This window comes from Erigeron canadensis, chromosome 2, assembly GCF_010389155.1.
Source record: "Erigeron canadensis isolate Cc75 chromosome 2, C_canadensis_v1, whole genome shotgun sequence".
Lineage (NCBI taxonomy): Eukaryota > Viridiplantae > Streptophyta > Magnoliopsida > Asterales > Asteraceae > Erigeron > Erigeron canadensis.
Genome location: NC_057762.1, coordinates 40,192,140 through 40,216,048, shown reverse-complemented (window position 1 = coordinate 40,216,048; position 23,909 = coordinate 40,192,140). Strand labels below are relative to the sequence as shown.

Genomic DNA, 23,909 nt, shown 5'->3' with positions numbered 1-23,909 from the left:
TTTCGATGAATTTTTAAATCCGATGGCGGAACCCGTACGGTTAAGGGATTTGGCTATCACACTCTATGACCTATCACACTTTATGACCTATCACCCCCACCATCTCACCGCCGCAACGTGCGGGTACTTACTCTTGTACTATATTAAAGCAAATCTTATTTTCAACTTTCAACAATCCATCAAAACCATATTACATCAATAACCTACATTACTCTCCGTCGCTGCCTCTACCGCCGCCACCACATTTACCACTAATTGCCGCCACTGCCACCGCTACTAATGCACGCCGCCACCATCCATCACCGCAACCACAATCGCTACCATTACATCGTCACCAACCATTACTGCCGCATCACGTGTGTACCTTTCTAATTTTATTATAAAAAAAACTCCTTACGAATTAATAGATACATTCTACATGTTTTTAATTAAATAAAATAATTGTACATAAGAGGTTTGACATCTAAGTTTATATCTGTGACAACTCCATATTCACTTCCCTGTATAATACTCGTATATATATATATATATATATAAATTTAGGGCATTATAAAACGTGAGACTTAGATCCTTTGTTTTATTTGTTTTACCCTCTATCATAATTGTTAATTCGTATTTTTGATTCGACTCGATAGCTTAAATTTTTGACTTGTGACTCAAAATGTGACTCGATTCGTAAAAATCATGATTTCATAACAATATATAAGTATTTATTATAGAACACTATTTAAATAAATAAAATTGAAAAACAAGTTAAAAATTTATAATTACAAACATGTATACATGTATTTTTTGACTTGTGACCCGTCTTGATTGGGACCGAGTCACACTACAAAACGCGAGTCATGCTACAAGCCTGGAGGTCGGGGAATGGTCGAATCATTTATTGAGTCAATTTTTATATGACTCGTGACTCGTACAAGTTAGATAACTATGACTGTTGACTCGTGATTCGTAATGTGATCCGTATTGATTGGGACCGAGTCACACCACAAAACGTACACGAGTCATGTTAGAAACCTAGAGGTCGGAGCAAGGTCGAATTATTTACTGAATGACCCATTTTTTTTATATGACTCATGATTCGTACGAGTTTAATAATTATGACACTAGGTGACAGTTATTTTGATTAATTTTAATAACAACAATTTTATCTACCAAAATGCCATAATCGGATCCAATAGCTATATATTAAGCTAAAATTAAAAAAAAGAACTATTGAAATAAACTAAAATTTAAAAACATATTAAAAAATTATAATCACAAACATATATATATATATATATATATAACTCGTGATTCGTAATATGATCCGTTTTTATTGGTACCCTGTTAAACCACAAAATGCAAGTCATGCTTAAGCCTGAAGGCCGGAGCAAGGTCGAATCATTTACTTAGTCGCCCATTTTTTTTATTTGACTCATGCCTCATATAAGTTTTGTAACTATGGACACTCGTTTATACCACTTATTAAAAAAATACACACTTATTAAAAGTTACATGAGATAAATGTATAAAATGTCCTCCCTTATCTATCAAATATACTACGAGTAATATTTTTACATAGCATCTTTTAAAACATTTTCGCATATAATACCCCCTTTAACATTAATGATTAATTACACTATCAATTCTTTAATGGGTCAGATCAATCTTCCTAATTGTTTAAATCCTTATAATTAATAGGATCGTAATATGTGAAAAATTAGGGGTGTGATTAAAAAAAAGAATTAGTGGATTACATGTGTTAACAAGTAGATATATTAAAATGATTTTTAGGAGGATTGATATCATTTTCCTTTAGTGTTTCCAACAAGTCTAATTTACCAAAATGCCATAATCAGATCTAACCGTCTAGCGAGTCACACAGACACATAATATAGTGCGTGTTAGATCTACCAGCAAACACACAGGGGTCTTTTTATTTTCTCTTCTAAAATCAAATGCCTTGTGATCTCAATTGAAATCAAATCACAATTCCCAGATCTATTAATAAGGTAAACATATATCTATTTCATTTCTTAATTTACATAATTAATTATAACAATGTATTAAGTTTATTTGATTGATTGCTTACACATCTATATATATATACGTATATATCGATTGAATTGTAATAATTAGGGTTTGAGATTGAAAAGATGTTGACGAAGTTTGAAACAAAGAGTAATAGAGTGAAAGGATTGAGTTTCCATAGCAAGAGACCATGGATCTTAGCTAGTCTTCATAGTGGAGTCATCCAGCTATGGGATTACCGAATGGGCACACTCATTGATCGGTTCGACGAGCACGACGGGCCGGTTCGCGGTGTGCATTTTCATAAATCGCAGCCGTTGTTCGTCTCTGGAGGTATATTTTTGTTGATCTGTTTGTGAAATTTGTGTATATCATAGATGTTGAGTTTGCTGAAACTGTATATATATAATTTAGAGTTTGTATATGTTTGTTTATGTTGGAGATCGAATCAATACGATGCTTTGTGTTTATGGAAAGTATAGAGTTGATTAGGATCTGGGCTTGTTATCTGGTTACTTGATAATGTATATGATTTTGATGCAATAGTTAATGGAAACCGACATGTAATTGACCGATTAGATTTTGAATATTTTGAATAGAATCTTCAAAGGTTTTGCCGTCGGGCGGTAAGGGATTGGGGTCTTATAAAGGAGGTCTTAAGTTTGAATGCTGTAAGCCGCAACTCCAAGTAGGCGTAATAATTCGTTGGTCATGGTTTGTGGTATCCTGATTTACCTTCTAAGTCCCCAAAGGTGGCATGGGTGAGGTTTCTCTTCTACCCTTAAAAAAATAAAATCTCGAATAGTTGGAACCATTTTTTGCTTGTATAAATATGTACACACTAGCAGGGTACCTGCACAATGTGATGGCAGCAAATAGTTTTTGACGATTCTCGCTTTTTTGGTGGTTTCTGGCATTGTTGGTGCAAGTGAGGGTGTTGTGACACTTTTTTATTGGTTATATTAAATCTTAAAATGGGGAGGGGAAAAATGCTTTATTTAATAGTATATAGATATTGATAGGCATCTATATGTAATATGTAGTATATATCTCTTCATGATGGTGGTTTTGATCTTCATTCTTTAGTGTACTAAATTTTGAGTAGATAACTTCTTTCTTTGACAAATGGTTATTGCAGGAGATGATTATAAGATCAAAGTATGGAACTACAAATTGCATAGGTGTTTGTTTACACTTCTTGGGCATCTTGATTACATCCGAACAGTTCAATTTCATCACGAGTCTCCCTGGATTGTTAGTGCTAGTGATGATCAAACTATAAGGATCTGGAACTGGCAATCTCGTACCTGTATATCTGTTTTGACAGGACACAATCATTATGTGATGTGTGCTTTGTTCCATCCAAAGGAGGACCTTGTTGTGTCGGCGTCATTAGATCAGACTGTTAGGGTATGGGATATTGGTGCACTGAGGAAGAAATCTGTGTCTCCTGCTGATGACATTCTGCGATTGAGTCAGATGAATACAGATTTTTTTGGTGGTGTTGATGCCGTTGTAAAGTATGTCTTGGAGGGCCATGATCGTGGAGTCAATTGGGCTTCATTCCATCCCACTCTCCCTCTTATTGTCTCGGGTGCTGATGATCGCCAAGTTAAGATCTGGCGAATGAATGGTATGATTGTTACAGTTTTTGATTCTTTTGGTCCTTGTATATGTTATGTGAGATCCAGGCACTTTGGGTATTTCACTTTTTAGTTGACCTATATGATAACTAGCATGAAACTTGAGTCTTGACAAAAGCCTCTCAAGTCATGTATGTCCGATAGCTAAAGAAAAAAAAATTAAAAATTAGATAAACACTATAGTGTGTCTTATGTCGATTAGGGCCTAAACTGAGCAGAAAATCTAGGATTGTGTTATTACTGCCTCTTTTTTTTTTCAGGTGTGTTTATTTGGCATTAGTTACTACTTCTATCCATCGGCTGAGTGGTTTTCAGTGCCTGTCAGTCAATATAATTTCTTGTAACTTTAGTATAATAATTGTGCTACTTTAGTTGCCTAACCTCACCCAAGAGTAATAAAATGTAGAAGATTATGCAAATAAGAGAGTGGAAGAAGTATACAAGACTATGAGTTATGTATGTGATAGAAGCTGGGAAGTAGGTCAACAGGAGCTTGTTTATCTTGGTGCTTCTTTCACCATATTGTTTCTTTCTTGGCATCAGTCATTAATCTGCCTGTGAGCAAAGTGGTCCTTAACCGGCATTCTTAATATCTTTTTGTAACTCTACTATTATTTCCACCTATCCACCATGCTATGGATACGCACACACACATTGTAGGGGATCTAATTTTATGCTAAGTATATGTATGATCTCTGTCATTTCTTTTCGGCTCTTCTTCAATGTTAATTTCTTTCTTGGATCGTCGGATATGAAATGGCATACATGATTGTTTTACTTTTGTGCTTTCAAGAACCTGAAATGTACTTTTCTTTATCTGTTTTTCTAATGCTGTGAGCTTTAGAGTACCGTTATAATCAAAACTGAAGTTAATACTATGATGTTTCAGATTCAAAAGCTTGGGAAGTAGACACTTTGAGAGGTCACATGAACAATGTTTCATCTGTTCTTTTTCATTCAAGGCAGGACATTATCGTATCAAACTCAGAAGATAAAAGTATACGTGTTTGGGATGCTACAAAAAGGACAGGCCTTCAAACTTTTCGACGTGAACATGACCGGTTCTGGATTCTCGGGTGCCATCCTGAGATGAACCTTCTGGCTGCTGGCCATGATAGTGGCATGATAGTTTTCAAGTTGGAAAGGGAGCGCCCAGCTTTCTCTGTTAGCGGTGATTCTTTATATTATGTCAAAGACCGTTTTCTGCGGTTTTACGAGTACTCAACTCAGAAAGACACCCAAATAATACCAATCCGCAGGCCTGGTTCTGCCAGCTTGAACCAGGGTCCTAGAACGCTTTCTTATAGCCCCACTGAAAATGCTATTTTGATATGCTCAGAGGTAGATGGAGGATCTTATGAACTCTATATCATACCGAAAGATAGCTTCACCAGAGGTGATACAGTCCAAGAGGCAAAAAGAGGTGTTGGGGGATCAGCAGTTTTTGTAGCCCGAAATAGGTTTGCAGTGCTTGAGAAGAGCACCAATCAAGTGTTAGTCAAGAACTTGAAAAATGAAATAGTAAAGAAGAGTGCCATTCCAGTTGTAACTGATGCAATATTTTATGCGGGTACAGGTAACTTACTCTGCAGGTCAGAGGACAGGGTTATTATATTTGACCTTCAACAACGACTGGTTCTGGGAGACCTTCAAACTTCTTTTGTAAGGTATGTAGTGTGGTCTAATGACATGGAGAGCGTTGCTTTGCTCAGCAAACATTCAATAATCATTGCTGATAAGAGACTTGTACACCGCTGCACCCTTCATGAAACAATCCGTGTTAAAAGTGGATCATGGGATGATAATGGTGTATTTATATACACAACCCTAACCCACATTAAGTATTGTTTGCCTAATGGGGACTGTGGAATTATCAAAACACTTGATGTTCCTGTATACATTACAAAAATATATGGAAACACAATATTCTGCTTGGACCGAGATGGCAAAAACCGCTCTATAGCTATTGATGCAACTGAATATCTCTTCAAGCTGTCTTTACTGAAGAAGAGATATGATCATGTTATGAGTATGATAAGAAACTCAGAGCTATGTGGGCAGGCCATGATTGCATATCTTCAGCAAAAAGGGTTTCCGGAGGTTGCTCTCCATTTTGTGAAAGATGAAAGAACCCGCTTCAATTTAGCACTTGAAAGTGGAAACATTCAAATTGCCGTTGCTTCTGCTAAAGAGATTGATGAAAAGGATCACTGGTATAGATTGGGTGTTGAGGCCCTTCGTCAGGGGAATGCAGGTATTGTTGAGTACGCGTATCAGAGAACTAAGAACTTTGAGAGGCTATCATTCCTGTATCTGATTACAGGAAATTTGGACAAGTTATCCAAAATGATGAAAATTGCAGAGGTGAAAAATGATGTTATGGGTCAGTTTCACAATGCTTTGTACCTAGGAGATGTCCGAGAGCGAATTAAGATTTTAGAGAATGCGGGTCATCTGCCACTAGCTTTTGCTACAGCTAAAGCCCATGGGTTAATTGATATTGCTGAGGATCTTGCCACAAAACTTCAAGATAATGTTCCAACTTTGCCTAGTGGTAGGTCCACTTCTCTATTAATGCCACCGACTCCTGTCTTGTGCGGTGGAGACTGGCCCTTACTAAGGGTCATGAAAGGGATCTTTGAGGGTGGTCTTGATAACGCGGGGAAAGGTGGACAGGAAGAGTACGAGGATGCTGCAGATGCCGATTGGGGTGAGGATTTGGATATTGTGGATTCGGAGAACATTCAGAATGGTGTCATCAACATGGAACCGGATGATGAGGAAGCACATGAAGATAGTGAAGAGCCAGGTTGGGATCTTGAGGATCTTGAACTTCCCCCTGATGTTGAAACCCCCAAAGCCTCCACTGCGAGGACATCAGTATTCGTGGCGCCTACACCTGGCATGCCTGTGAGCCAAATTTGGGTCCAAAAATCATCTTTAGCGGCTGAACATGCAGCAGCAGGAAACTTTGACACCGCAATGCGGTTGCTAAACCGACAGCTGGGAATAAAGAATTTCACACCCTTAAAATCGTTATTCATCGACCTTCATATGGGGAGTCATACTTACCTGCGTGCTTTCACATCAGCTCCGCTAATCGCATTGGCTATTGAGAGAGGCTGGAGTGAATCAGCAAGCCCTAATGTCCGGAGCCCACCTGCACTCGTGTTCAACTTTTCACAGTTGGAAGACAAACTCAAGGCTGGTTACAAAGCCACCACTGCTGGGAAGTTCACTGAAGCTTTAAGGCTTTTTATGGGTATTCTCCATACTATTCCACTGATTGTAGTCGAGTCAAGGAGAGAAGTGGATGAAGTTAAAGAATTGGTGATTATTGTGAAGGAGTATGTTTTAGGTTTACAGTTGGAACTTAAAAGGAGAGAATTAAAAGACAACCCTGTTCGTCAACAGGAGTTGGCAGCTTACTTTACTCACTGTAACCTTCAGCTGCCTCATCTGAGACTAGCTTTGATGAATGCAATGACTGTGTGTTTCAAAGCGGGTAATCTCATCACAGCATCGAGCTTTGCTAGGCGTCTGTTGGAGACCAATCCTCCTGAAAACCATGGTCAAAAGGCGCGGTCAGTTATACAGGCAGCTGAGAGGAACATGAAGGACTCCACACAGCTGAATTATGACTTTAGAAATCCGTTTGTAACTTGTGGAGCGACTTATGTTCCTATTTACCGGGGACAGAGGGATGTGCTTTGTCCCTACTGCACTTCGCATTTTGTTGTTTCCCAGGAAGGGGAGCTTTGTGCAGTCTGTAACCTGTCGGTGGTTGGATCTGATGCATCTGGGTTACTTTGCTCCACGGCACAGATTAGATGATTTAAAGTCCTTTCTCCTGATCCCAGCCTCAGTTCTTTCCATTATTTGGTAAGTTTCTCACTCTCTTCATATATGATATATGTATGGGGGGAAGTGAATATGGGGTTGTCCCCCATCTAAGCTTAGATGGGGGACAACCCCATATTCACTTTTCCCATATGTATGTGTGTGTGTGTATATATATACATACATAACTAAAAGAGTATTCACAATACACATGTGAACATCTTGTGCTGCCACATCATGATTTTCTAATGAAATTACCTTTGAAATTGATTTATTATTACTGAGAAGGTAAAATGCTGTTTCATAATATCTCCTAAAAGAGGCACGCCTTTTCCATCCTGACTAAAGAGATAAAAACCCGTTTCACAACTTTCCCTGAATTGATCACACCTCTTTCAACAAGTTCTTTCTTGAAACCTATATGTAGTCTTCAGACATTCATTATTACCCATAGGTATCAACACCACAATCTCTGCATTCCTTTCGTTGCCTTGCATCTACATAAAGGTCTGGAGATAACAACCAAAAGTAAAAAATGATTGGGACAATCTGTTTCACTTTTGCACCTTGCTAGATTTCTTTAATATTATTAATCCCTTTTCCCATTAAAAATAAAAATAAAAATCTGTTTCACTTATGTACTTTCTGCTCACTTGTAAAAGGTTTGTATCTCTAAACTATAACATTAAATAATCAAACTTTTAAATATATTTTGCTAGTGACAGCCCTTAGGGCTATCTGCAAGCAGGAGTTAGATGCATTAAAGCATGTACTTTGGTGTTAGAATATACAATGGTTTAGTATTTTATATATTTAGTATATCAAGTATCACTTTTTATGCGTATAATAAGTTATTAGTGACAGCCCTAAGGGCCGTCATTATCAATTTCCTTTGTTTATCGCATAGGAAATAACACTAGTGTATATATAAGTGTGTAACTATGTATGTAACTTTGTATGTCTGGAAATTTCTCATTCATCGCTATCTCAAATGGAATATTTGATTCAGCTGGTTCCAGTCTTCGCTATTCACAATTCGGTTCAGCTGTTATCGACCTTTTGATTGCGTGGCTTTATGTTGAATTGTTGATAATCACTTTCTATAGACTACAAACTCCCGACGTTATCTGCAATTTACATTTCTTGGATTATTTTGTAGTCTAATTCTTATAGAAGTTCAGTTTAATTCTGGTAGTTAAAAGCAGGAAGGTTAGGATTGATAATACGTCGTCCTTTTACAGTTTGTGCTGCTTGCTGACTGGTGTGTTCCAATACTTCTATCTTGCAAATGGTGCTGTCAATACAGCTATACCAAAGAGGCCACCAGAGTAATTGATTTGGATATCAAGTTAGTTTCCGAAGGTTTACAAGCGAACATGTTCTTCCCAGCGTTATATGATTGATTAGTATTATACATTTATACTATTTTTTTGCACCTAATATCTACTTGCGGATTAATTTCCAACTTTTGTTTTTCGATTACTATTACGATTTGTTGAACGCTGGGTTTTGTGGTGTCCTATCATCTTTATCTGCCAAGGAGAGATACCTAAAGGAGGCAGTTGAGCAGAATTCACAATAATCCTAGGCTTTTTATCTTTCATAAAGTTGTAGAGGTTTAAACCTTACATTTGCTGTGTTTATAGGTGTAATCAGGTACAATTTTTATTACATATGATATATGAGATGTTATGGATTTTGATAAATGATTTGAGATATGTTATTGTGCTTTCAACAGAGATGCCAAATTTTATTTTATTGTTTTAAGTAGGCAATTATTTCACTCAATCTACAAATAATTACACAATTTGTCTATTTTTTAAGTATAACTCATAGCCTTATAGTCGTCGATGGATCACATCACGATCACATAGTCATACCGTTAAGCGGAAGATCTTTTGGTATCAAGCTTGCCCGTATATAATAAAGTAATAATAAATGTAATACCATTAAGGTGAAGACCTTTTGGTGTCGAGTTTGTTTGTATATTAAAGTAAAATAAAGGTTGTGTACTAGTGTTTAAGTGACTACGTTTATGAACATGTTTATACTCGAGTCCGGACGAGTTCTTTCAAGACGCCTATAAAGTTGGACCTGTAATAGAAATCAATTTGGGTTTCATAAAAATGTTATGGTTCGAATTTATTTTCATTAGATATTAATATGTAATTATAGCTACAACACTTTTAGGAAATTTGAAACATATATTAAATTATGTTTGTTGGGTGGTTCAAATTTTGTAGTATACATATTTGAACTACTAGATTAGTGTCCGTGTAATGCTGTGGTTATTATTGTAAAAGTAATTTCATTGCGGTCGGAGATGTGATGAATTGTTGCGTGAGATATGAAAGGGGGAGGAGGGGGAAGGATTTTGAGTTAGGGTTTTTGTTATGTGTTTCGCGTGAGAGAGATATATGTTGAATTTGTTTTAGGGCATTTTAGTCACGGTTTATAATATAAAAATAAAGATGTATTAAGATGGAGGGTAAATGTGTCATTTAAGGTTTTTAAAATTAAGGAGAGGGTAGGTGAGTTTGTGTTATAAAAGTTTTTTTTTTATTTTATAAAAGAGTATAGATATACTCTACTTTATCCTTGTTTATTTATTATATATGCCATGAACCGATAATTTTGGTATGAGAAATGATATTTAGGCAAATGACCAACAAATCCTTATTATTTGGTCTACTTGCAAAAAAGTTAGTTTGTTCGTAAGAGGTTTTAAGTTTGAGTTTTATTGTAAATATATTCGAAAATGGTCACACACTCCTATGTATTTAATTTTCATTTATGCTAGGTTTGAGTGAGTTTTTCCTTCTAGATCTTTTGAGGATAAAGGTTTCTCATGGAGTGATTGACATTCGAGATCTAGACGACGATGAGTTTTTTAAAACAATCCCGGTTAACACAACGTATGCTAAAAATCTCAATATCTAATACACACCTTTTTTCTGAAAAAAAAAAAACAAGTTAAATGACCAGCATGCCTAAAAAGATTGCTTTAAAGTTTGAATAAATTTTGCTTAGTTGTCCCTATTATACTTGTCCTTAGATAAGTTTGACCTATTATGAGAACTTTAGCAAAAAGATTGCTTTAACAATTTAAGGTTGTCTTGAGAAAATGTTTTAATCTTATTGAACTTATATAATATTGTCTGAAATACGTTATCCTATGATTGTGTTTTGAAAAACCAGTTAGTCGTGTAAAAATTGACATAAACAGTAAATGTTTCGATATTTGTCGAAAAACATCGAATCCACGTGTCTTTGCAAATTTTCGTTGTACAATTATTTTGTCATTGTATAGAGACGAGGCATGAGATACGAGATTAAATTTGTGGTTTAAGAGTTGAGTCTCGACTAGTAAAGAGCAATTCACAGTTTCAACACAATATTATGCAAAGTAGAATTATGAAAATCTTATAGTTTGATGAAAGTTTGAAAATTACCGGTGTCATTATTTTCTTTAACGGTTATTAAAGTCCGAGACCTACGTACTCTTACATTTAAACATCTCAATATACTTCTTTTCAAAAGATAAAAAACTTCTACCATCAGTTAATTTTGAATGACGATTTTGTCATTATTAACCCTAACTTAAAGTAGTTTAAAGTTTGACATTAATTAAAGTCATTTTACAATCATTATTACTCTTTTACTCATATAAATAGCATTTTACAATATAGTAAATATTCCTAGCCACTATAAAGCTAGCTAGCTTCTTTTCATTAGATAATAACCATATTTACATAAGTACTTTACTGTCTATATATTATTATGTTTCATTCTTAATTGCACAATTAAATAAAAACTTATATGCCCTAAAAGCGCCTTTTATGAGTATATCTATATGCACCATGGCTAGGGCCACAATAATTGGCTGACATAGATTAGGTTATCTTTAACTAGCTATAATTTATACAATGTTTTCGGTTTCGTGGTCTAATAACATATGTAACTATATGGTCAAATATTATTTCTAATACTTTGTATACTATGAATACTTTTAGCTAGTATATAATAAATGGAAATTTGTAAAAAGAATAAATAAAATAGAGTACAAACTTTTAATACATTCAATGGATATGATAATTTTGAAATTAATTGCATTAGAAAAGAAAAGAAGCTAAATGTCAAATTTCTAGTCACTATATGCATTTGCAATCGAAGAGGAATATACCCGTTTCATAATCTTTAAATTCTTACCGCAATTGAGTTCCAAATACAACTATCTATCTATACCCGTTCATAAAAATTATCACACTCCCTCATTTTAGAAATAGTTACACAATAGTTACATACGAAATTATTAAATTACCCTTAATAAACACGCATTATGAAAAGACATTTTATAAAATACCAAATTTGCCTTAATAAATTAATTTATAATCTAAACATTTATTTTAATAATTAACAAGTCCTTATCTTTTAAAAATTTACATTATCATAATTACATCAACCTATACCACTTGACACCGCCACCAATTCACCAACACCACTAAACCGTATTCCCCACCACCGCTGCCGCATAATGCAGATACCATGCTCGTATATCATTATAACTATCTTAACTAATTTAATGGTCAGGGTTAAAGTCAGACAATTCTTTAAAATGTTTTGTCTATGCTCATATATGGATCTGGTACTTTTACTTAGCTTTGAAACTTTGACTATAATATAAAATTATGTATATGGATCATTATTGTATGTGGTTTATGAATTTTAATATGATCATTGAATTTGATTAAAGCTATATAACGTAATATTATAGATATTTTAAAATAAGAGTACAATGAAATAACTGAAAAAAAAACAGAATTAAAATAAAAAATTTAGATGAGTTTTTTGTGTTACAAAAGTGTTTTTATTGATATAAATTTCATCAAGTTTTATATAACATAAAAAAATATATATTTAAAATCAAAATCTAAAAGAGAACACTTTAAATATTCAAATTAAAACATCTTTAATGGTCATAGAAAACAAAATTTATGAAAGCAATTCATATATAAATGTCAATGATGACTAGTTCAACTGGTCAGAGGCATCCCATGTTTTACCCAAGGTCTTGAGTTTGATCATTAGGGATGACAAGTCTTGAGGTTTTTCCTCCGAATACTTGTAACGACCCATGGTCAACATCTCGTTATCTAGGGTACGTGCAAGACTTCACTACTATACGGTGAGGTTTCTCTGATGTCGCATACCGATTGAATGTTTGCGAAAAAAATTTCATATATAAATAAAACAATAATAAACCAGATTGTTGGAGGCAAATTTTATATCCCTATAGATATATTAAACTAAAAAATATACATATAAGGTTGATTGTAAGTTATTACTTTTTTCAAGTATATATATGAACAATGAAGAAACCACACTCTAATTAACTCCAAAATCTATCTATATAATACTCGTATATATCTTTGATTCTCTTCTACTGCCTACAATCTTTATCATCACAAAAACGACTATACATAAGCCATACATACGGCCGGAAAACAAACTCAGAATGTGCTACGTACATGGTCGTATTTGTATGTAAATGAAGTCGATCGCTATAAAATGATGTTATTAATCTTGTTGGGTTAGTAAATTAAGTAATGAGGCAAGCATCAGGCTATCTAAGTACTGGTGCGGAGAACTACATTATAGGCTTTGATAGCGATAATGATAACGGTGGATCAGGATCATCATCAGTTGTTAGTTGTCAAGATTGTGGGAACCAAGCAAAGAAAGACTGTCAACACAAGAGATGTAGAACTTGCTGCCGGAGCCGTGGATTACCATGTAAAACCCACATCAAGAGTACTTGGGTTTCAGCAGCTACACGTCGAGAACGCCTGCAGCAGCAACAGCTTTCTTTGTCATCAATGTCACCTCATCAACCACCACACAATGATCATCATGAGCAACTTAGTCTGATGACGATAAGCGGTGGTGCTGGTCTTGATGATCATCAACAAATTAATCATCACCGCCAACACAGTGGCTTTGCCATGCCTACTACTACTACACATCTGCCTAATACTTCAGGTATTTTCCTTACCCACTCTAAACATGGATAAGACTTTTTCCATGCCCACTTCCTGCCAGTGAGTACCACATGGGGGAAAATGGGCCAAATGACCCCTTTAAATTTAGATTTTGTCATGTATTTTTAAATATTTTTATCGATTTGTAAAAAAATTTGTTGGTTTTTAACATTTTGACTCTTTTGATATTTGTTTTTCACGGATTTTTTAATTTTCCCCATTTTGAAATCTTTTTCTGGTACCGCCTCTGGTTCCAGCCATTTTTGTGACTAAGCAAAATATGTTATATATATAAAAATAAAAATACGTGTGAATGTGGATAAACTACTGTGACGGATCTATAAGATCTTATAAGATCCGGCTGTTAGTTAATACCGTAATTTGTTGTAGTATGATCTCTCTTCTATATAGTTGTGTTTAATTAAGCAAGAAAAGGTGGAAACTACGAACTAATTTATTTACGTTATTTTTACATCTATCTATATATATATGATCGATCTGAAATTATATATAAAGAAGTTCAAATGAGAAGGAGAAAAACTATAAATGAGTGAAAACACATGCACTTGTCTAAATACAGAGGGCTGTATTTAACGTGCATAAAAAACTTGTACCTTCTATATTAAAAGCCTGTCCTCTGATTTTCATGGTAAATGTAGAAACAATTTATGCACCTTAAACACAGCCCTTAGCAAACCCCTTTAAATTTTTATGTGGATGTTCCAAACTAGTACGTAATATATAGATGAACTAAAATGTGACTTAATTTGTGGTTTCCTTTCCTTAATGTGATCAACTAAATATATGAATCACATGTAATTGATTGAATTATACAGGGTTTCATTTTCCAGAGGAGGTAAGATCCAGATCATCACTATTCCAATGTGTTCGAGTGAGAGATATGGACAATAAAACACATGAGCATCAGTTGGCGTATCAGACATCCATTAATGTCGGCGGACATGTTTTCAATGGAATTCTCTATGACCACGGACCAGCTGCCGCTGATCATGATCACATCAGTCACTACAACTATAATAACGTTAACCAGCTGATGCAAGTTGGAGAAAGTTCGTCCAGCACCCGACGACATCAGCAAGAGACCACTGTTATGGAGCCTTCTTCTTCTTCTTCTTCTATATATCAAGCCCCTTTTTGTTCATTCATGGCTGGTACTCAATATTTTCCACCACCAAGATAGATCTTGATGAAGGCAATAAATTAAGCAACTTATCATCATCAACTTAATTCTCATATCAATTGTTGATTATTTGTATCGCTATCATTTACTACTATTAATTATCCTACAATTAAGCATGCAACATATGCATGTAAAGAAAAATATTAATTACTCGTACTCTTCATGCTTCATTTACTAATTTTACTTTCGTTTTTTCATTGTTAAGAATTTGAAAAGATTGGAATTTTAAATGTATGAAAAGCAGGAAATAAACTAGCTTCGATCTGATCTTATCGATCTTAGTTGGTCTCTCTCTCTATATATATATATACTTGTATAGAAAACGAGACCTAGCTAGCTCATAAAATTCCTATATACTTTTTATTAAGTTTGAACGAAATTTTTTTAGAAATTCAGTCTCCGAGAGATACTTTTGTAGCTTTATTGTCCAAATTAAACTTTTATGACAAGCTTATTATTTTAATTAAGTTGCAGTTTTACTAAATTAAAGTTTGTTTTTCTTTGGCAATTACTCGTATATTTTATTACCTTAATTGTACGTACTGTATGTGTTTCAAGTTTCAACTAAAGAAAGTTACAAATGAAACGGTTTGACTTGGTGATTTCGGTTGTGAGCTCGAGGTTGCTTTTTGCCGACTTAAGTATCATTTCTGAATCAACCAAAAATCTAATTTAAAATTAACGCACATATATATATACTAAGGTGGTGCCCGCGCGTTACAGCGGCGACGGTTTATAACGTTTTAGACATCGTAACGGTTTATAGCGTTTAATTTACTTTCATGTGATGCGTCAATGCAGGATCTAACCATATATATATCATTCTAAAAATAAGTCGCATATTAGGTGCAAAAAATAATGAAGTGCAAACACTAACCATGAAAAATAACCACTTACAATTGTAGAGGAGTAGACCAAGACAATTAAAAAAAATAAAGTCAAAGATTAAAATTTAATATGAATATATAAAGGACATAATTGGTTCGTAATTTCGTGAGTTATAAAAAGGTAATTATTGTTTAAACATTTTGTAATATAATTTCTGACAATTAAGATGTTTTTTCTTATCTGTAACAATACTTTCAACAATAATTTTAGAGTTAATGGGGATTTTATAACAATATGGGTTTTAGATAATTGTGAGGTTATTTATTAAAGGTAATTTTGGAATTTCATGGATAAGATGTGTGGAAGTAGTTTAAATGTAGAGGGTATATTAGGTAATCCAAAGGTCAAAAGTTAAATGGAGAAAGGGTAGTTTGTTTATATAGGTAGTATAGATATATATATATATATATATATATATATATATATATATATATAGTTAAACCCGTACATTTATACAGCAGGCCGGAATGCATGATTACACATTCGATCTATATATGATCGTAAATAATATTGATCGCCTTTTACATGACTCGTTTTATGTCTCTTAAAAGGGCGAAAGCTCAACCAGCGAGAAAAAGTTTTTGGTCAAAGCTATGCAAAAAGTTGACCCATATTATTCGTTGATCGAATCATGCATCATCCCAAACTGAAGTTTTCAGTCACCACAAAAAATACTTACATATATGAAAGTCAAACTGAAATATGTAAAATGAAGAAATAAGTACCAATCGTTGAAATTAAAATGATGATATTTTGTTACGTATTAACGTACATACAAAACTTATATATATAATTTGATGATTCAAATGCATAATAAAGTGTGTAATAACATTAATAAAAAGAAACACACAAAGATGTAGCAAGTAGCTAGCTCATTAGTATATTGTGATATCACTCAACATTTGACGAGATGAGAGCCAATTACGGAATGAAAACTCATGACAATTGAAAAATGAATTAAAAAGAGCATTAGCGCGCAAGGGTCAACAATCAATATTTTTGTTCCCTTATAGATTATTTTTTTTTAAAAAAAAGTTCACCTTATACATGTTTATTTATGTTCTTTAAATTTTTTTTTTTTTATATTTTGTTATTAGTCATTTCCTTATAAGGACTACGTCTTCAGAACTTTTTACTGGCACACCAGCATCACACCACCCAGGACTCCCTCAAGACTCCCCCTGTCCATAAGACAAGCTTCGCCACACCTTACCCCACTTCGCTCCTCGCTCACACCACTCCTCGCTCCTCCTACCCCACTTTCGTCGTCCTTGATAGTCCTCGGGAGAACTCTCCCTTGAAGACGCTCAAACCGGACGTTTCATGCCTCCATGCCATCAATGTCTTGCGTCCTTGGTGCTTGGGACGCACCATGGGGACGGTTATAAGCAATGGCCTTAGATCGAGTTAATTGGGTGTATTAAAATTTGTACTTTGATATTAAAAAAATTCAAAAGCGGTTATTAATATATAATGTATAAGTTTTTAAGCATGTAATAAGTTGTTAGTGACAATTCTTAAAACTGTGATTATATTTTTATTTTTTAATAGGTAACATATATACAACAAACTATATAAAAGGTCTATAAAGTATAATAATTTTCAACCCTACATGTTTCAAAGTGTTCATGACTGCCCTCGATAACAACTTAAATGCAGCCTCCATAACAACTTAAATGCAGCTAAGATCCCTTCGTACAGTTCACTGTAGGGATCGATGATTCCCATAACAATGATTCGGGTTATCAAAATATTTAACAATTCAACCTAGCCGAAACGTACCCATATAAATAACCCATATCTATAACCCAAATCCATTTGGGTTAGATGGTGTAGACTGTGGAGCATTTATATAAGGGCATTTTTACCACCCTTTGTAAACTCATACATATATATAAGGGCATTTATATAAGGGCATTTATATAAACTCATACATATATAAATAAGATGCTAATTTTACGTGTAATATATATATATATATATAGACAAAATCAAGCTAGCCAATTAACCAGGCATCATCATCTATTAATTGCTTGCATCCCCCAAACATATACCAGGAGAAATACCAGCCAATTACCGACTAATTGTAAATCACAACAACCATCCTCCCTCCATAACAGCCTTAATAATATAATTTCCATAATTATTGCCAGCTAGCCGGTTAAATCTTTTCAACGAAATTATAATCTTTTGCGTTGAAATTCACGTACAACATGATCATCTAATTAATCATGTTATGTTAATAAATTGTTGTAATAATCAAGATTTGTTTGAGCTGAGAGTACGTACGTGGCGCAATGGCTGAAGGAGAACGTCTTCCCATGATGGATCTGATGCGATCAGAGCCAATGCAATTAGCTCGTGTCATCATTCCCGTTGAATCTGCTCATCGTGTCATTTCCTATCTTGGTGACCTCGGCCTTTTCCAGTTTAAAGATGTACGTATGCATGTTATACATTATCATACATATACACTTCATTGTTATACATAATATTATCTAGCCTGGTTGGGAATTAGTAGGTACCAAATAGTATAGGGATCAACGGGTTTCCATCTAATTAACTTTTTCTTTTTGTACACTTCATTGTTATACATATTATCTTAACATTTATGATTCACATTTATTTACTGTATATACATGTTGATGAACAATTGATCCAACATGCATTGTATGACACATTTATCATTCTAAAACTACGTATATGCAAGACATTTGCGAATGGAAAAAGAAAGTCACATAAGTTTTCAAGAGAAAGAAAAACGATCACTCAACTACAATATTGCTATATACGTACATTTTATTTATTATTGGTTAAGCCATTTGTATGCATACGTGTGTTTCCACTTGATGCTAACACGTCAGCACTAACGGTGAAAAAAACTAGCTAGTATTATTCCGAATAAGCCAATATATATATGTAGTTAACTTCAATGTAGTTGACTTTACATGGACAAAATTGTTTAGTAACTCAACTGCATTTTTTTCTAAAAGCTTATGTGAGTTTTTGGATAATTTCATTTTCATAATTGCTTTTCCTACATAATTGTATGTATCGTATCGTATTGTATTGTATTGTTTCTTTTTGTGCTTAATTTTGAGATTTTTTACAATATATATGTATTACCAACTGGTTGGATCAGTGGTTGAAGTTCTTGCCTCTGGAGACATAGGTCATGGGTTTGATCCTCATGCCTAGCAAGGCTGGAGGTCCTTTTCTACCTTTGGTAAAACCTGAAAGCAGTCTCTCTACCTTTAGTAGGGGTAAGACTGTCTACATCTCAACCTCCCTCATACACCGTTGAAGACGGTACTTGGGACCCAAAACCCGTGGAAGACAGCATTGGGAGTTATTTTACTTTACTTAATATGTATTACCGTGCATGAAAGTTTTTGTTGTATATATTATCATGCATCAACATATATGTAGTATTCATGGATTGAACCTATACATCCTTTTTCCTTCTTCTATTTGTTTAGCTCAACATGGAAAAGAGTCCATTCCAGAGGACGTATGCTACTCAGGTACGTTCAGCGTTCACTAAAATGTGCACGTCTCGTGATAAAATACTTAATTTCTCATTGTTTTCATATGCTAAGAATGTTGTCTTGCTATATATGCTAATCTGTTGAATTCAATAATCTTTTCATACATAGATTAAAAGGTGTGGAGAGATGGCACGCAAGCTACGGTTCTTCAAGGATCAAATGTATAAGGCCGGGCTTTCCCCATCAAAGTCAGCATATAGCTCAGTCATTAGTCTAGATGAATTAGAGGTAGATACTATAAACATGCATTTACACGAGGATCCACCTGGGTTCGAGTCCTACTTTTCACATTTGTGAGGGTGGATTAATAGGGGGATTTCGAGAGTCCTGGTTTCTAGAAATACATGTAATTTAGAAGTAGGAGTAGAATACAATGCCGTTCAAAATAAAGAAAAAAAAAACTGGTTATCAATCAACTTATGCTATAACTTATTCGTAACTTTTGGGACAACTATTATAAGGTTAAACTTGGAGAGCTTGAAGGCGAGCTGGTAGAGATGAACGGAAACTCTGAAAAGCTACAACATGCTTATAATGAACTTTTAGAATACAGACTTGTTCTGCAGAAGGTAAGACCTAGCTAGCTAGGTTAATGTACATATGTATATGATTATAAAATTTTCAGGATATGTTTAATTAGTGCTGCATTAATATATACAAGTTCATAAATGGTTTTTTTTTTTTTTTTTGTGTGTGTGTGTTTATTCAGGCGGGTGAGGTTTTTAGTTCTGCTCAAAAGAGGGCTACAGTTCAGCATAGAGAACAAGAACATCGGTGTATTGAAAGATCAATCGACAGTCCTCTGCTATTAGAACAAGTACTTGTGTGTGATTTGAATGCTACATATCTTTATGTTAATATAAATTTTTGTATTGCATATTGCCATAATATATCTGGCCTCTTTCCTTGTATGGCTTTAAGGAAATGACAACCGATTTGTCAAAGCAAGTTAAGCTGAGGTATGTCAGTGGTCTGGTTCCCAGAGATAAATCAATAGCTTTTGAAAGGATCCTGTTCCGTGCAACAAGGGGTAACGTGTTCTTAAAGCAAGAATCCATTGAAGAACCTGTCATTGATCCAGTGTCGGGGCATAAGGTCAGATGAGAACCATTCACAATACAATAGTGGACTATTTGGAACCACTTAGTATGGATGTTTCTTCTTCTTTATACAAACCTTGATGATAGATTAGTCATCGATGATTTACAGGTGGAGAAAAATGTTTTTATTGTGTTTCATTCTGGAGAAAGGGCAAAAAGCAAGGTCTTGAAAATATGTGATGCATTTGGAGCAAACCGTTACCCATTCACTGATGACCTAGGAAAACAACATCAGATCATTACAGAGGTATGCCTTCTAGTTTTTTAATGTAATGTACCATCGAAACATATGTTTCTTTCATCACACTGTAAGTTTATTTGATACTCAATTCACGACATCTATTTGGTATGTAAAAGTCAAACATGGACTCTTTGGGGGCAGAGGAAGCACTATATCGTCTTTCTTATCTAACACTTATGTTTACTAAGGCCTATATTTCTCCAGGTGACTGGAAAGCTTTCAGAGCTAAAAACGACTATTGACGTTGGAGAACATCACTGGAGAAGTGTGGTAGAGGCTATTAGTCATCAATTTGAACATTGGAACAATCTGGTAATCTTCACTAGTCTAAAACATATTACATATTATCGAGTCTTTCTTAATCATGGATATCTCGTTGAAACTTTGTGTTCATAACTGATGAAAGGTCAAGAAAGAGAAATCCATTTACCACACGTTGAATATGCTAAGTTTTGATGTGACAAAAAAGTGCCTTGTGGCAGAAGGTTGGTGTCCTACGATTTCTACAAGTCAGGTACATTGTAGCATCTCCATGAAGTTTTATAAACTCGTGTTGGATATATGATTGAAAAATATGACATGCTTTCAGCCTGTCTTTTGCAGATTCAAAACACATTGATGCAAGCGACCATCGACAGTAACTCACAGGTTGGGGCCATATTTGAGATTCTGCATTCTAAGGAATCACCGCCTACTTTTTTCCGCACAAATAAGTTTACATCTGCATTTCAAGAGATTGTAAATGCTTATGGGTAAGCATATGAGACATACAGTTTTATCTATGTTCTGTCTTTCTTGCAGCTTATCTATTTAGCTATACCATTAATGTAATTCTGTTAATTGAGTTTCTTATATTTATCATCTATCTCATTTATTGTCCATCATTCATTTGCATAATAGTCAAACTGACTAGGCTTTTACCATTTTAGGGTGGCCAAGTATCAAGAGGCGAATCCTGGTGTGTACACAGTTGTTACTTTTCCGTTCCTGTTTGCTGTCATGTTCGGAGATTGGGGACATGGTATATGCTTGTTTCTTGCGACACTAATTCTTATTCTGAGGGAAAAAACATACTCCACTCAGGTAAAGAACTTTTTATTTCTGTGACTAGCTTCAAGTGTGGAAGTTGAAAATATTGTTTATAATGTTTGTTTATAATATAGCTACATCTTGCGGGTTTCTATTTTACTGAATACACAACCCAGTCTGCATTATGTTCAAAAGGATATCTCCCAGTCTGTATTATGTTCAAAGCATATTAGTTATCTCTCCAGTGTATGATCATTTAGTTTTGCTTACCAGATATCTATATTGTACTTTTATTCTTGCTGTATTGACAATTTTCTTTTATGGGTATCAGAAACTAGGAGATATCATGGAGATGGCGTTTGGTGGCCGTTATGTTATCATAATGATGTCAATATTTTCAATATACACGGGACTGATATATAATGAGTTCTTTTCTGTTCCATATGAATTTTTTGGTCCTTCTGCCTATGTCTGCCGTGATTCGTCCTGCAGGTATCGATACATTAAAATTTAATAAGAGGGGAAACTTTAATCCATTTTTTATTAACGGCCGACGAAGTTTATGTTATATTTTGATGCATCAATGGGTAATATTAAAATTTAGCATAACATGACTGGTATATGGATCTTGCTATATAGCCGTCGGGCTTAAAAAAGCTTCGCAAAGTCTTCCAAAGTGCATTTTTATGAATAAAAAGGAAATTTTCCAAATTGTTGTGTTCAAATTGTTTGGATTTTTCTGAGTTTTGACCCATAATGAAAATTATCTGACCCGCCCATTTTGCCACCTCTAATCTATAATCATCTTCAGTTGAATTCTATCACCTTCAAACCCAAACTTTTTCTGCAGGGATGCCACTACTGTTGGATTGATTAAGGAGCGAAACACTTATCCATTTGGTGTTGATCCCATATGGCATGGGACCCGCAGTGAATTGCCATTTCTTAACTCACTGAAGATGAAAATGTCAATCTTACTAGGAGTTGCTCAGATGAATCTTGGAATCATTTTGAGCTATTATAATGCCAAGTTTTTCCACAATGACATAGACATCTGGTAAGCTAGCCGGATGTTTATTGTTTCTTGCTACTTGAGGTAAAAGTTGATTATATAGTTATGCATTTGATTTGCAATACTTCAGGTACCAATTCATCCCGCAGATGATATTCTTGAATAGTTTGTTTGGCTACCTTTCATTACTCATTATCGTGAAATGGTGCACTGGTTCACAAGCTGATCTTTACCACATAATGATATATATGTTCCTCAGTCCCATGGACGATTTGGAGGACAATCAGCTATTTATCGGCCAGAAGTATCTCCAGGTCTCATCTAGTTATACTTATCATGTAATTTTTGTTGCTATAAACAGAATCTTGACTGAATTTACTCTCCTTTCAGTTACTGCTGTTATTGATGGCACTTGTTGCCGTACCATGGATGCTGATTCCAAAGCCATTTCTTTTGCAGAAGCAACATGAGGAAGTAAGCACATATCTGTATACAAATATGTCGATAGTAGTATATTATCAAAATAATTAGTGTAATGTCGTCACATTGTTTACTAGAGACACCAAGGTGAAACCTACGAACCACTTGGAAATGTCGATGACACTATTGAACCAGATCCAAATGAGAGGTCACATAGCGGACATGAGGAATTTGAGTTCGGTGAAGTTATGGTGCATCAGCTAATACATACTATCGAGTTTGTTCTTGGTTCAGTATCTAACACTGCATCATACCTACGTCTGTGGGCTCTAAGGTAAGTAAGAGACTTCACAAAGCTTGAAACAGGAAACATAGAGCAGTACCTCAGAAAGTTCATATATCCGAATAACTACTATTTCATTTTGTATTCAGTCTAGCGCATTCAGAGCTTTCTAGTGTATTTTATGAGAAGGTTCTGCTTCTGGCCTGGGGGTAAGTTATCATATGTGCGACTTGTGTCTCCTATTAATCAGTACCAAGTATCTTACTAATGTATTATATACTTTCTGACTGCAGATACAACAGTACGGTGATACTTGTAATTGGCATTATCGTATTCATTTTTGCGACAGTTGGTGTGCTCTTGGTAATGGAAACTTTGAGTGCATTCCTGCATGCCCTCAGACTTCACTGGGTAGAATTCCAGAACAAGTTCTATGAGGGAAATGGCTACAAATTCTCCCCTTTTTCATTTGCTTTAATTCCCAACGATGAAGAGTGATAAAACAATTTTTGAAGCTTCAGTTGCTTGATTTTATTGACGCGTCCAATTGCTGCTACAACATGCAATGAGATGAGACCAGAGGTTGGCCCGTTGCTCGAAAATCTTATTTCTGTTTTTAAATTGTTCTTTCGTCTATGTTTTCATGCCCT

General features: G+C 34.7%; 3 protein-coding genes across 3 annotated transcripts; all 3 read left to right on the top strand.

Moving 5' to 3' along the window:
• The first annotated feature begins 1,845 nt into the window (after nt 1-1,845).
• Nucleotides 1,846-9,205, top strand: LOC122590214 (coatomer subunit alpha-1-like). Its single transcript, XM_043762548.1, has 5 exons — nt 1,846-1,997; nt 2,125-2,349; nt 3,155-3,649; nt 4,549-7,541; nt 8,741-9,205. Exons 2-4 carry the CDS (start codon nt 2,142-2,144, stop codon nt 7,491-7,493), a joined length of 3,648 nt encoding a protein of 1,215 aa, XP_043618483.1. The 5' UTR covers nt 1,846-1,997; nt 2,125-2,141; the 3' UTR covers nt 7,494-7,541; nt 8,741-9,205.
• Nucleotides 9,206-13,105: 3,900 nt separating this feature from the next.
• On the top strand, nt 13,106-14,738 carry LOC122588259 (protein SHI RELATED SEQUENCE 5-like). Its single transcript, XM_043760377.1, has 2 exons — nt 13,106-13,538; nt 14,374-14,738. The coding sequence occupies exons 1-2, from the start codon at nt 13,106-13,108 to the stop codon at nt 14,736-14,738; spliced, it is 798 nt and encodes a 265-aa protein (XP_043616312.1).
• Nucleotides 14,739-17,892: 3,154 nt separating this feature from the next.
• Nucleotides 17,893-23,898, top strand: LOC122586496 (V-type proton ATPase subunit a3-like). The gene is made up of 18 exons (XM_043758478.1): nt 17,893-18,064; nt 19,106-19,150; nt 19,283-19,402; nt 19,636-19,743; nt 19,884-19,991; nt 20,096-20,269; nt 20,384-20,521; nt 20,720-20,827; nt 20,922-21,029; nt 21,119-21,267; nt 21,445-21,598; nt 21,876-22,036; nt 22,395-22,601; nt 22,687-22,870; nt 22,947-23,030; nt 23,114-23,310; nt 23,409-23,468; nt 23,553-23,898. Exons 1-18 carry the CDS (start codon nt 17,924-17,926, stop codon nt 23,755-23,757), a joined length of 2,451 nt encoding a protein of 816 aa, XP_043614413.1. The 5' UTR covers nt 17,893-17,923; the 3' UTR covers nt 23,758-23,898.
• Nucleotides 23,899-23,909: the final 11 nt, after the last annotated feature.

Excerpts from the sequence above, each read along its gene's own strand:
- LOC122590214 (XM_043762548.1), top strand. The coding sequence starts at position 2,142 with ATGTTGACGAAGTTTGAAACAAAGAGTAATAGAGTGAAAGGATTGAGT. Across the intron at positions 2,350-3,154 it reads GCCGTTGTTCGTCTCTGGAG|GAGATGATTATAAGATCAAA; the intron begins GTATATTTTTGT and ends TGGTTATTGCAG. Across the intron at positions 3,650-4,548 it reads TAAGATCTGGCGAATGAATG|ATTCAAAAGCTTGGGAAGTA; the intron begins GTATGATTGTTA and ends ATGATGTTTCAG.
- LOC122588259 (XM_043760377.1), top strand. The coding sequence starts at position 13,106 with ATGAGGCAAGCATCAGGCTATCTAAGTACTGGTGCGGAGAACTACATT. Across the intron at positions 13,539-14,373 it reads ACATCTGCCTAATACTTCAG|GGTTTCATTTTCCAGAGGAG; the intron begins GTATTTTCCTTA and ends TGAATTATACAG.
- LOC122586496 (XM_043758478.1), top strand. The coding sequence starts at position 17,924 with ATGGCTGAAGGAGAACGTCTTCCCATGATGGATCTGATGCGATCAGAG. Across the intron at positions 20,522-20,719 it reads AACATCAGATCATTACAGAG|GTGACTGGAAAGCTTTCAGA; the intron begins GTATGCCTTCTA and ends ATATTTCTCCAG. Across the intron at positions 22,871-22,946 it reads TCGGCCAGAAGTATCTCCAG|TTACTGCTGTTATTGATGGC; the intron begins GTCTCATCTAGT and ends CTCTCCTTTCAG.